The sequence below is a fragment of the Bos mutus genome, chromosome 10 (genome assembly GCF_027580195.1).
Source record: "Bos mutus isolate GX-2022 chromosome 10, NWIPB_WYAK_1.1, whole genome shotgun sequence".
Lineage (NCBI taxonomy): Eukaryota > Metazoa > Chordata > Mammalia > Artiodactyla > Bovidae > Bos > Bos mutus.
Window position 1 is genome coordinate 32,166,571 of NC_091626.1, and position 12,652 is coordinate 32,179,222.

Sequence of the window (12,652 nt, forward strand, 5' to 3'; positions counted from 1 at the left end):
ACTTATAAGCTACCAAATACCTTAAAGGAGAATAGAGAATGAAAATGACATTCACATGTAAGTTCTGGAAAAATGTGTAACCCTGGAAACAAGCATCTCAGTGAAGCTCTGGTTACTGATCCATGTGGGGAATCCATTTTAGACAGCATGAAAACGCTAGTTCCTAGAATACTGAAGTATGGGTAACTCTGTGGTGTCTGGACTGAAATGGCTATAAACCAAATTTAACATGTATGTCTTGGGGCCTCTCCAAATTTAACATGGGGCTTCTCCTGTGGCTCAGCGGTAAAAAAAAAAAAAATCTACCTGCAATGCTGGAGCTGCAGGAGACACAGGTTTGATCCCTGGGTTGGGACGGTACCCTGGAGAAGGGCATGGTAAGCCACTCCAGTATTCTTGCCTGGAGAATCCCATGGACAGAGGAGTCTGGTGGGCTACAGCCCATAGGGTTGCAAAGAGTTGGACATGACTGAAGTGACTTAACATGCATGCACGTCCTGTACCTTAAACTGAAATTTACCCAGGAGTTCAACATCAGCTCTCATATATCAGGACCCTCTTTTAAGCCATCCAACCACAGATGAACAAACTGGTATCAATGTAAGATAAAGCTATAGATTTCAATTTCCATGAGTTTCTAGGTTTCTGGTTTGGTGTAAAAATTTAAAGCAATTTTTGTTTTTACATACAGAAACTGTGAAAATAAACAATTAGTTATTTCCCCCCTTTTCTGAATTCATCTGACATACCACTAATTGTAGACCAACCATTTTGGTGTATGTCAACACAAACAGGCTTTTTAAAAATTAATCTAGAGATTATCTCATTTCAAACTTCATATTACCATGTAGACAGTTCCGAAATAATCCTGACGTGGACAACTAGCCAAGTAGGATCATTAGAAGACCTGGTTGAGCTGTTTCCAATATGGTCATCAGTGTGGATATGGGGCCAATGAGCCTCATGATGAGAGGTCTCTGTGCAAGGAGGCCTGTTGAGGGGAGGGGCCGGGGTGGGACGCTAAGCTCAGCTCTAAGGGACTTAGACTTGGGACTCTTGATGCTCTCTGAAACTGAAGTCAGACACCCTCTCTTGGAAATATTCACAGGTTGAATATAAATGCTCAAACCATCTGAAAACTGTGGTCTGTTACTGGAGCATACTGCCTGTCACTCTCTGTGGAAGTGTTTTTTATAAATTTCATATTTATTTACCAAGTAAAAAGATCATATGACTTCATTAGTTAATTGCAGTATCTTAACCCCACCATAGTTTGTGTTATCGGTAGCTGCTGAGAAAGGCTGGGAATACAGACACAGAGGAATCACCCCAGGACCCACCAGATCCTCAGTACTGATGGGCTCCCCTTTCTTGCTGGACGCCACCACCATTTTGCCCAGTCTCTCTCTCATGTCTTCTAGAGAACTGGTGAGAGCCAGGACAGCCATGATTTCACTGGCCACGGAGATATCAAACTGGGCCTGTTGGCAGGGAAAAGACACAATAAGGAAAACTGTGTTAAACCTACAAGTGTGGATTCTCTTTACATCCTAGGCTTAAACAAATAACTTAAAAGGACAGAATAAAAGAACAGTACACGAAGAACTTAATGAAAATAAATAATCCCCTAAGAGCAAACAAGTTTGTAATTAAATATTCCAAGACTTTGAATAGACAGTTTTTAGAAATAAAAGTCCTAGAAGGACCAACAATCCTTCTGGAGGCAGCTTGTGGTTCTGTGATTACGGATTCCCTAACATACAGGGACTGACACGGAAGCTCTCACACTAAAGAAACATACTGCAAGACGGCCACAAAAAAGAAGCCATTTTAATCAATTTGTGTGCAAGGATATTCACTGGGGGCTCTCCACCTCTAGGAGAAAATGTTGGGGGAAAATACATAGGTGACACATGGGGTTTACTGCAAAAGCTGTCAAGAGCGCTCAATGCCACACACCTACTCGCTCCCACTTTAAAAGGAAGAAGGCGGAACAACACCCGGCAGAATCAATCGATCGGGAAAGGACGGAGGAGGAGAGAAGCAGCAAGGATCCAGTCCCCATGAACTAATCTACTTAGAAAGGAACACTTACCGTCCGTGAGTGCCCCTTCTCCGTTGGAGCCTGTCCGATTGTGATCTTCCTCAGGAATCTATCGTTGGTATCCAGCACTACAGGACAAAGGGAAGACGCAGAAGAAAGATACAGTAGACACAGCAGAAAGGAAAAAGGACCACAGAGTTAAAGGAACTTGTAGAATTGTAAAGCGACAAGTCTAACTTAATGACTATTTGATTTCAAATTTTATGGTAAAGCTAGAATATGGGTTCAAGTTTAGAAATGATGTTCACGTACTGTTAATGTGCAGGAATCAAGGACAGGATTGTAGAGTGGCTTTGTTTACACTTTCTAGAGAATTCAAACAATTATTAATAACTAGAAATCTGGACTCTGTTTCAAAGCATATTCCAAATTCCACAGAAAACAGAGCAGGTCACACTGTTTCAAAAGGCCAAGGTTTGTGCTGTTCCATGGGATGACTCACTGATTTTACACAACCCTGAGAACCACAGGGGCCATAAACACAGGGCAAGGGCAAGGCCTTTTGAAGCAGGCTGGGTGACAGACCAGCTCTTTCCTTAGTATGTGCAGATGGAATAGTTTCCATTTTGATGATACAACATCGATCCAATTGCATACCCTTGGAAAACATGGCTTAGATCAATCTGCTAACTACTCTTAATCCCACCGCCTAGGTCTAACTATGGTGAACATTTTAATATATTCCCAATTTTTGTGGACTTCTCTGGTGGCTCAGACGGTAAAGCATCTGTCTACAATGCAGGAGACCTGGGTTCGAGCCCTGGGTTGGGAAGATCCCCTGGAGAAGGAAATGGCAATCCACTCCAGTACTATTGCCTGGAAGATCCCATGGACAGAGGAACCTGGTAGGTTACAGTCTATGGGGTCGCAAAGAGTCGGACACGACTGAGCGACTTCACTTTTCACTTTCAGTTTGTTTTTTGTATGACATGCCAAAAATAGCAACAAAACACAAAATGAACAACAGTGGCAAACCAGTTCACACTTTTAGGGTGGATCAAAGAAGAGAGGCATTTTTAAGGTACTTGATAACATGCTAAATTTTTTCCCATAATACCATATTTAAACACTAAAAGCAGTGTCTTGTACAGCACTTGGAGACACACATACAACCCCATTTTGACAGTGAAGGATGTAATGAGTTGTTGGAGTTTATCCTTTTTTTTTTTTATAAATAGTGTCAAGTTCCTTGTATCTAATTTCTGTGTATAAAACAGCCAATGGGTATGATCTATTTTTTCCCTTGTCTACTTCTACCTTCTCAGAAAGCATGAAATCACATATAAAGCAAAGGAAAAGTGAAGGAGATACCAAATTTTCAAACTGGATCTTTATTCCTCACAAAGTATTATACCATAGGGTTAAAGCTACTGAAACAAAGGAAGAGAAATATCAGTGTAGATTAGATGCTAAGAGAGTTACCTTAAAAATGCCATTAGCTAGCACAGTTATTGGGCCAATCACAATCACAAAAACAGTCAATAAATTACTTGTTAGCTGCATTCTGTGCACCTGGATAAAAATTCCTTCTCAGTAATGATAGAGTTTGCATGGATGCACTGTTGGTACAAAATAAAAAACTAAGCCATGCTGGCTGATATAAAGAAAGGCAACATATGGCAGGGAAACCAGGCAACTCACTCTTCAACTTGCTAAATGTTTAGACCTACAAGGCTACCTATTTTGTTAAAAGAGAGTTTAACAAAATGAGGTAAAAATGAGTAGGCAAGCTCCAGAGCTACAAGAAAAATCAAATCACTTATGCCAGACAAGAATTCTAAGAATAAAGGGCAACATGATTCAAGAAGTGATTAAACATTACTTCTGTACTTCATGACACCGAAACTTGCCGTATAAAATGGAACTTGCAAAAATGTTACTTCTGGTTTGTGCATGAACTTCCTTAAAACCATCCTCACACCAATGAACACTGCAAAGCCAGCAAAATGTCCAACTGACCAAACAAAAGCAGGTTTGATTACAGCTAATAAGGAGAGAGACTGGTAGAGGTGGCCAGGAAAAGGAGTGAGTTGCCATCTTGGTCAGCCCTTAACCATGAACACAAGAATACCCAAGCTCTGGACCTCCTGTTTTACCACCTTTTAGGGAGGGCATGGGGTGTGCGGCATAACTGAACCCATGGGGCGTACGCCCTGCTCTGGTACCTCTTTGCCAAGTGATAGTTTCTGGATCAATATCCAATCTTGCAAATCTGTTTATCTCTTCATCTGTCAGTGTGGCAGGGTCAGTCTTTTCAATGCCTAGTCTCTGAAGAGATAAAAAAATTAAAACAAAAATAAGACAAAACAAACAAAGCAAATAAATTTTAAAAAAGATTTTTATCCTTAGCTCCAGATAGGGTCCCCTCTAGGAAATATGAAAGTGAAAGTGAAAGTGAAAGTGAAGTTGTATCCGACTCTTTGCGACCCCATGGGCAGCAGCCTGCACCAGGCTCCTCCGTCCATGGGATTTTCTAGGCAAGAGTACTGGAGTGGGTTGCCATTTCCTTCTCCAGGGAATCTTCCCGACCCAGGGATTGAACCCAGGTCTCCCGCATTGTAGACAGACGCTTTACCATCTGAACCACCAGGGAAGTCTTAAATATAAACCATATATTTTAGGTTATAAGTCTAGGAAATATAAACCATGTTAAATTCAGAAGGGCAAATTATGATCCCTTTAGCTAAATCTTTATTAATACCACTCACACATGTACCAAGGCATGAGTAACACATTTGTCCCTATTACTGAACACCAGAGGCATTTCCCTAAACCAAAGCCTTATGTAAGCACAGTGACCAAAACATGTCATACTAATTCACCATATGCAAACATATTGAAAGGAAAAGAAGTGCAAAGCTTTTTCAATCAAACAACTGAGAAGTCCAAGTCAAATGCAAAACCAGAAATGGCCAAAACAAGTAGCAATCAATAAAAATCAATGGAAGTCACTTTTAATGTTTTTTTAAAAAAATAATATGCTAATCTTTTGAAATATATAAAGGGATAGTCTTTTCAATGCAGAGGAAAAGAAAAAACATCGCTCTAGCACAGTACATGCTTTTGAAGTAGTCCTATTGTTTACTGCCTTCTTACTGTTTCAAAAGGCACAAGAAAGCTTTGTCTCTTCCTCCTCATGGAAGTTGGAAATTTGTCTATTTACAATGTGTACCGTGGTCACATCCTGAAATGGAAAATTCCTTTAAAACATACCCTCCTTTTCTCATAACTCTTAGTAGAGCTGAGTGGCCCCAGCAAGCCCTACTCTTCCCGTAGTTTCCTTCCTATGCCAATAGGACTTTGTTTTCAAACCTCAGGTGTGTTTTCAGAGTTGGTGCTCACGGGCTTGTCAAACAGCCTCACAAGCCTGGAACGTGCTATTGTTCACAGAGGTCAGCAAAACCCTCAGTCACTAAGCTGTGAATCTGTGGTTGATCATCCACTCTTATTTACTTCTTTGGTTGCACTGGGTCTTGGCTGCGGCATGCGGGACCTTTGATCTTCATTGCGGCATCTTTAGTTGCAGTATGCAAACTCTTGGTTGCAGCACGTGGGATCTAGTTCCCTGAGCAGGCATCGAACCCAGACCCCCTGCCTTGGAAGTATGGAGTCTTAGCCACTGGACCACCAGGGAAGTCCTGACAACCCACTCTTGACTCAGCCAGGGGGTTAGACTGAGAAAACAAAGTTCAAGAGAGAAAGTTTGGGAACCAGGAAACAGGGGACCAATGTTCTCGTTCTAACCTGTCGAGGGGTTCTGTGGCCACGGACAAATCCCTCGTTTTCAAACCCTAGAGCTTTTTAAAGGATCATTTAAACACTGAGTCCAACCCCTCCCCACACATTGACAGAAAGTTCTACCAACAAAGGTTAAGATCAGTTGCCTGCTCTTTCCACCATACTTGCAGAACACAATTCTCTGACATAACAAGGTAGGAGCTGACTTATTTTCTGCATAGTGTTTTTTGGGAGGTGTGAAAACAAGAGAAGCTAAGCAATATCAAACTGTGTGAAAGTCAGTTTTTCTCATGTCTAGAGAAAAATGCATATGCATCAATGTGACAGCACTGTACAGTAAGTAGGGCAAAATGCAAACAATGACTGCATCTGGGTACAGGGGAGCTTGTGTACTACTCTTACAGCATCAAAGTATAAGTTGCAAAAAATTAAAAATAAGGTGAGTGTAACTAATATTGGTAACAAGGCAGCACATACCATTTACTGAATGCTTACATGTGCCAGGCAGTCTAATATTTATAGATGTACAATATTTCTTGCATATGTAAAAGTAACACAGGAATATACTTTTGAGTTTTATTTTTAAAATTCCCTTGTGCTACCCCTTTATAGTCACACTGTCCCTGACCCGTAACTGCTGGCACCCACTGACCTGTTCTTCATCACTATAGCTCTGTCTTTTGAGATTGTCATATAAATAAATGCAAGCATACGGTATGCAACCTTTTGAGACATTTTCTTCCACAAAAACATAATGCCCTTGGGATTCATTCAAGTTGTTGTATCAGTTCATTCATTCATTCATGGTACGGATGTACCAGTTTGTTTATCCATTCATTCACTGAAGGCCATTTGGATTGTTTCTAGATTTTGCAGATTATTAATAGAGCTGCCCCAAAAATTCATGTTTTTATATGATACACATAAAAGTTTGCATTTCTCTTGGGGAAATACCTAGAGGTAGAATTTCTGGGTCATACAGTACAGTGTATGTTTAATAACTATATATTTGCATTAGAGATTCAAATAAAATACAGAAGTAATAACCTTGCTAAGCTCCCAATGCTGGGATGAGCAAGTATTGAAACTCCAGAAACTGCCATGCTGGCATCCTGACTCCTACACCCATGCTGTAAAGGAAGTGTCATTCTTTTTCTTAGCTGAGGGCAGGTTGTCATATTTCTGCTTTTTTCACTAAAAACTCACAGACAAATGAGAAACAACCTCTGCCACCAATCTCTGCTGTGTATATCATGACCTTATGATTACTAAATGAACCTGTCCAAAATAGGCTACTCTAAGGAGATTATCAATCAACTAATTTCACATAATAACAAAAAAGAACAAGGAAAAGGCTTACCCGCAACCTCCGGATTTGGATATCGGAGAACTTTCTCACTCCATTTACTGATGGCACCAAACGATTAAAAAGAGCCTTAAAGAAAAGGAGCGCAAGAGTTTTTAAGTGAAAAGAACCTCACTGCCTGGCTACCTGCATTATCAGCACCCATTGGACCAACATTAATTCAAACCTTCTGAAAGTGCCTGTGGGGTCTGAGCAGCCTACCTTGTCTGTCTGGGTCTCTTCATGGAACATACGGGCATCGATGGCTGCGGCCACAAGGTTATTAGCTGCAGTGATGGCATGGATGTCACCAGTGAGGTGGAGATTAAACTACAATAGGGTGGAAGCCACATCAGTCTTAAAACTTCTTTGTATCTTTCCAACAGTCAACCTATCATGACCAAACCTATCCCTATGGTAAAGCCAATGGAAAACTGACGGGAGCACAGCTAGTGGACTGAGAACAATGCCCATCTGTCCTCAGAAGGAACTGGGACCTTCCCTAAGAGACCTGGCTAGTAACCACAAATGCCACACCACTGGGATCAATAGCGACACTGGATTAGAAAGGACACACTCATGAGCTTTCAGCAGTGAGCAAGGAGTACACTGGAGCTCCATTCCTGTATGCTGCTCCCACTTCTGTGGTTATTACTTGGAATTCACTGCATGTTGGTTTTCCCCTCTCTTGTGCCACATCTGATCGCTTGCTTAATGTGATTTCCACTGAAAGCCAGGCTTTGAAGTCCTTGTCATATCAAAAAAGTAAGATGTTTAGAAGTTTACAAATTAAGATGTTTTTCTTCTAAGTATTGCTTCTGCTGAGCAAACGAGTCGTTTGTCTACTAAGATCTCTGTGACAGACTTCATTTCCAGGAAGGAAAATCTATAATAAAAGATCTGATTCAGCCAAATCCTGGACTGCGTTACCTCTTCCATAGGAATGACCTGAGAGTAGCCACCGCCTGCAGCGCCACCTAGAGGACAGGTCAAGGGTGAGGACTCAGGTTAAGCACACTTCTTCATAACTTGAAAACCAAATGAAAGCAAATCGGTTTTTGTAACTGCCTCACGTATTATTTACTTTTTACAAATATTTGGACAGATTTGAATAAGTGATTCTTAATTTTCTTTACCAAGTATTATTTGTTTACTTTTTACAAACATTTGGACAGATCTGAACAAGTGCTTCTTAATTTTCTTTACCAGACTAAACCACTCGCTCTTGTTCATGCTGAATAGTCTCTCAACTGAAATGTGACTCTAACTGACAAAACCATGAACACATACATACCTACTCATTATCTTTAAAAACAGGTTCCCCGTGATTCCTAACATTTGTTAAAAAACCCAGCCGACGGTTACATAAAGACAAACCTGTTCAATTTCCTACCCTCATAACTGCTATTCTGGCATTTTAAAAAAAGGAATATTTAAAATACACACACCAACATAAACACAGAGACTGCAATTCTTCCTAAATAGGACACATATGGTGGAAAACAGCTTAAGTGCTAGATTTTTGCTGGCCCATACTGGGTTCAATAAACAGGAAAAGGCTCATTCTGAGCTAAAAGGGAGTTGTTAAGACAAGCTCAAAAGCAGAACTAAGTCAACGGGCTTATAGCTAAACAACAGGCTGAAGAAGGGCAAAGGTGTACCTGTATCAACATTTGTGGTAATGAGAGTAAGGAGAATATATGATACCCTATCACCAAGCGAATGATGAAGCTAACTCTGAGCTAACCCATTATAGTTAATAAAAATATAATTTTAATTTTAATTACAAAAAGATGTTTGGAGTATTGCTGCTACCAAAAACTGAAAGTGAAATACAGTTACTGATGTTGTGTTTTCATCTCATCAGAAGAAACACTGTGTTGATGGTATTATCTTAGACCTTGAGATAGACGCGGGGGCTCTCCCTGGGACTCGATGATAGTGCCTTGACCAAGCTCCTCTGAATTCCAGCTGTTACTGTTGTAAGTGGTGATAAAACTATCTTAGAAGAAATAGGCATAAACCGCTTAGCAAAAAACCTGGCGTGGAGCCTAATACTCAACAAGTGTAGGCTTTTCTTATTCTCTCAGTGTGAAACATCTGTGGGGTTTGTCTTTGTCTCTAGAAAAGTCAGCATGGTGATCAGCAGTTGGGACCGTGTGCTCAGTTGCGTCCGACTCTTTGCGGGCCCCATGGACATTAGCCAGCCAGACTTCTCTGCCCATGGAATTATCCAGGCAAGAATATTGGAGTGGGTTGTCATTTCCTCCTCCAGGGGATCTTACTGACCCAGGGATTGAACCTGCATCTCCTGCATCTCCTAAATTGGCAGGTGGATTCTTTACCATTAGTGCCACCTGGGAAGCCCCTGGGAAGCAGTTATGATTACCTTTACTTTTTACTATGACAATCGACTATCAGTCATATAAAAGCACTCCTGGCTATGTATCACCCAATCCAGGAATCCCTGTGCGGTGTCAGACAGTGACAGTAGGAACTGGGGTGAGATGATGAAAGCTTTCAGCAGAAGTACCATGACGGGGTGTAATGAAGCCCCATCTAGTGTCTAAACGAGTTGAAGACCACTGCCCCCCAGATGTTCATGGGCCAAGTGGGCCAGAGGACTAAAGGAGAGGCAGGTGCCCTCTGGCCGCCCAAGTCTGGTCCCACTTATACATTTTATTCCTCCTCCAATTGAAAATAAATAATTTTTTAAAAAATACCTTTTATCCCAAAGGTGGGCCCCTGAGAAGGCTGTCGCACACATGCAAAGACATTCTGATGGAGATGGGCGCCAAGGGCCTGCACCAACCCAATCGTGGTTGTGCTTTTCCCCTCTCCCAGGGGTGTTGGAGTGATTCTTCAAGATGAAAGCAGAAAAGGAAAATTAAGTTTAGATAAATTAAATTCATGTGCATCAGTAAGTCAGATCTAACAGAGCCTAGAGAATGACTCTTAGTCTGAATAATCAGAAAGATGAAAGACATGAAAGGGATCTTTTCCAAAAATCTTAGTTGTAACTTCCTCCCAGTTTAAAAAAAAAACAAAAACCTCCTGCATTTTAGCTCTTCTGACTGTGAGGGGCAAATATACTTTACCTTGTAAGAGACACTGCTATAATCTTACATAATTTCTCAATTTTAGTCTCAAAAACTAGCTTTTAACTCAGTAAAACAAAAATATAGATGAATACTCAACAGATCTACGGAATTAATGATTTGGGGCTAAAAAGAAAGGCACTTTCATCTGAAGATCAGGTTTTAAGACTCAAACTCTTCCACCTACTAGATGAATGACTTTCACAAATTTTCTCATCTCTGCAGGGTTATAATCTACTCTTACCTCACAAGGTTGCTGTAAGGATCAAATCAGTAAAGACATATGAAAATGCCCAAACCAAATTAAAAGAACCTCCACAAATACATGCTAAATGCGAATGCAACCTCTGATAATAATAATCAGTATTAAGAATCAATTGGCAAATGGACAGAAGTCATACCCAGTTACCACCACGTATTTCCCATCAGGCTGGTGCTTCAGCCGTTCCAGCGCCGACAGCAGAACTTTAGCCTTGGTTTCACCATACAATTCTACCTCTTCAGTGCGCAGACCAACTTCTCCAGCCAGGTTACCAATGGGCTTTGGCTTGTAAGACCGTGATATATCAATGTCACTTAGAAGAAATACAGAAAATACGAATCAACCTTTATGAATCCCATCGTAGTAATGACTCACTCCAACCCCCTTCAGAAGGGGCATACACATTAACCATCAGTTAAAAACCTAACAATCCATGGAGTTTTAACACAGTAATTTTTTTTTTAAACAGTAAAATATTTTACCTTGGCACGGGTGTCTTCAGGTTAAGTTTGTTATACTGAATGATCCACTTTCCTGGCTTGAAGTTCTCCAAGAAACGCTTTGCACTCTCTACTGTGCTCTAAACAAAATGACATGAATGGAACTGAGAAGAGGTGATGATTTTCTAACCTCCACCTCAATTCTTTATCCTGGTCACTCAAGTTCAATTACAAAATGAACAGCTTCATGATCTGATTATTAACACGCTTCAACTGTAGGCCAGAGTCTACGAGCAGCCAGGACGCCCTGGGCTGTGTGCCTCGCCCCCATCAGCTGGTGTATGTTACGAAGGGCAGTAAGCCAAAACAGACCGAGCAAAGCCTTAACATACAGGGTGTTTACACAGTTTTTATACATACAGGGTGTTTATACAGTTTTTATACATACAGGGTGTTTATACAGTTTTTATACATACAGGGTGTTTATACAGTTTTTATACATACAGGGTGTTTATACAGTTTTTTTCCCCCTGAAGTTTTTATACAAACAGGGTGTTTATACAGTTTTTTTCCCCCTGAAGTTATCACATTCCAGAGGAAATTAGAATCGTGCTACCCCTGATTCCCTTTATTAATATGCCTGATTCTACTTCTTTGGTCTTTCATTTCCTTTTTTTCTTCCAAATATTCACAGCCTTACTCAGATTTTGAGTAGGTTCTGTGACATTCCTACTTGAAGAGAAATGCACTCCCTAGAATTCTATCAGTTTTGTAGAACTATTACAGAAACTTGCAGCCACACGCACCTGCATTAGCATCGCCACTGTCATGGGCCCGACGCCACCAGGAACGGGGGTGATGAAGCTTGCCCTCTCCTTGGCTTCCGTGTATGCTACATCACCCACAATTTTCTTCCCATTTGGTTTTGTATCATCTGGTCAAAGAGTTTAAAAAAAAAAAAAAAATCAAAGCCCAGCCTCAGAATCGCAATCCTGGTGTTTATGTCTAAGTTATGTGATCAATTATTACAATAGCTTGTTCCAAAAACTTAGTCGAGTTTAGGGGGTGCTGGCCCATCTGGTTCAAGTGCCTGCTTTACTTTTAAAAAGCTGTGGGGTAACAGGTATTTGCTATTTCCTAGGGAGAGACTTACTCTACCTGCAAAATTCCCCAAGATGCTTAAGTGGTTTTTCAGAACCAGGAGAATCCTTTTGTCATCTGTCAGGTGGCAAATAAAATATCAACTGTTTTGTATTCTTACAGCCAACCACCCTGTATATAATAAGCACCTTTTAAAATGTTAATTTGCCAAGGCCTTCAAAGGAATTTTTTGGGTGCACAAAGCTCCAACTATATCACAGCTGTTAGATACGGTTTCTACAGCAACTGTCAGCATTTGGTAAGCTCCAGGCATGGAGCTGGAGGAACAATTCAACATTCAATTCCAAAGACGAGCAGCTACTTAAATGTATGCAGAAGGCAAAGAATATAATTACACTCCCCTTTAAAGGATACAAGAACAACTACGAATCTCAGCAGCAAAGAATAGCTATTCAAGAGAACAAAAATCCCACGATGCATCACTGCTCACACACGAACCACATCCTACACTTGGCTTCAGAGCACTTCTGGGAGGGGCTGGGGACAGGGCTGGACCTTGAGGCT

At 40.9% G+C, this 12,652-nt stretch overlaps 1 protein-coding gene across 2 annotated transcripts in view; it reads right to left on the reverse strand.

Annotated features, from left to right (window-relative positions):
• The window catches only part of MTHFD1 (methylenetetrahydrofolate dehydrogenase, cyclohydrolase and formyltetrahydrofolate synthetase 1), a 60,626-nt gene that overhangs the window by 15,229 nt on the left and 32,745 nt on the right, over nt 1-12,652 (reverse strand). For both annotated transcript variants that reach the window (XM_005898251.2, XM_070377725.1), the window contains exons 9-18: nt 11,794-11,921; nt 11,030-11,127; nt 10,687-10,860; nt 9,911-10,047; nt 8,118-8,164; nt 7,410-7,517; nt 7,203-7,277; nt 4,270-4,372; nt 2,096-2,172; nt 1,341-1,481 (exon numbers count right to left, since the gene is read on the reverse strand). In XM_005898251.2, coding sequence (XP_005898313.2) covers nt 1,341-1,481; nt 2,096-2,172; nt 4,270-4,372; nt 7,203-7,277; nt 7,410-7,517; nt 8,118-8,164; nt 9,911-10,047; nt 10,687-10,860; nt 11,030-11,127; nt 11,794-11,921 — 1,088 coding nt within the window. The remainder of the gene's footprint in view (nt 1-1,340; nt 1,482-2,095; nt 2,173-4,269; nt 4,373-7,202; nt 7,278-7,409; nt 7,518-8,117; nt 8,165-9,910; nt 10,048-10,686; nt 10,861-11,029; nt 11,128-11,793; nt 11,922-12,652) is intronic.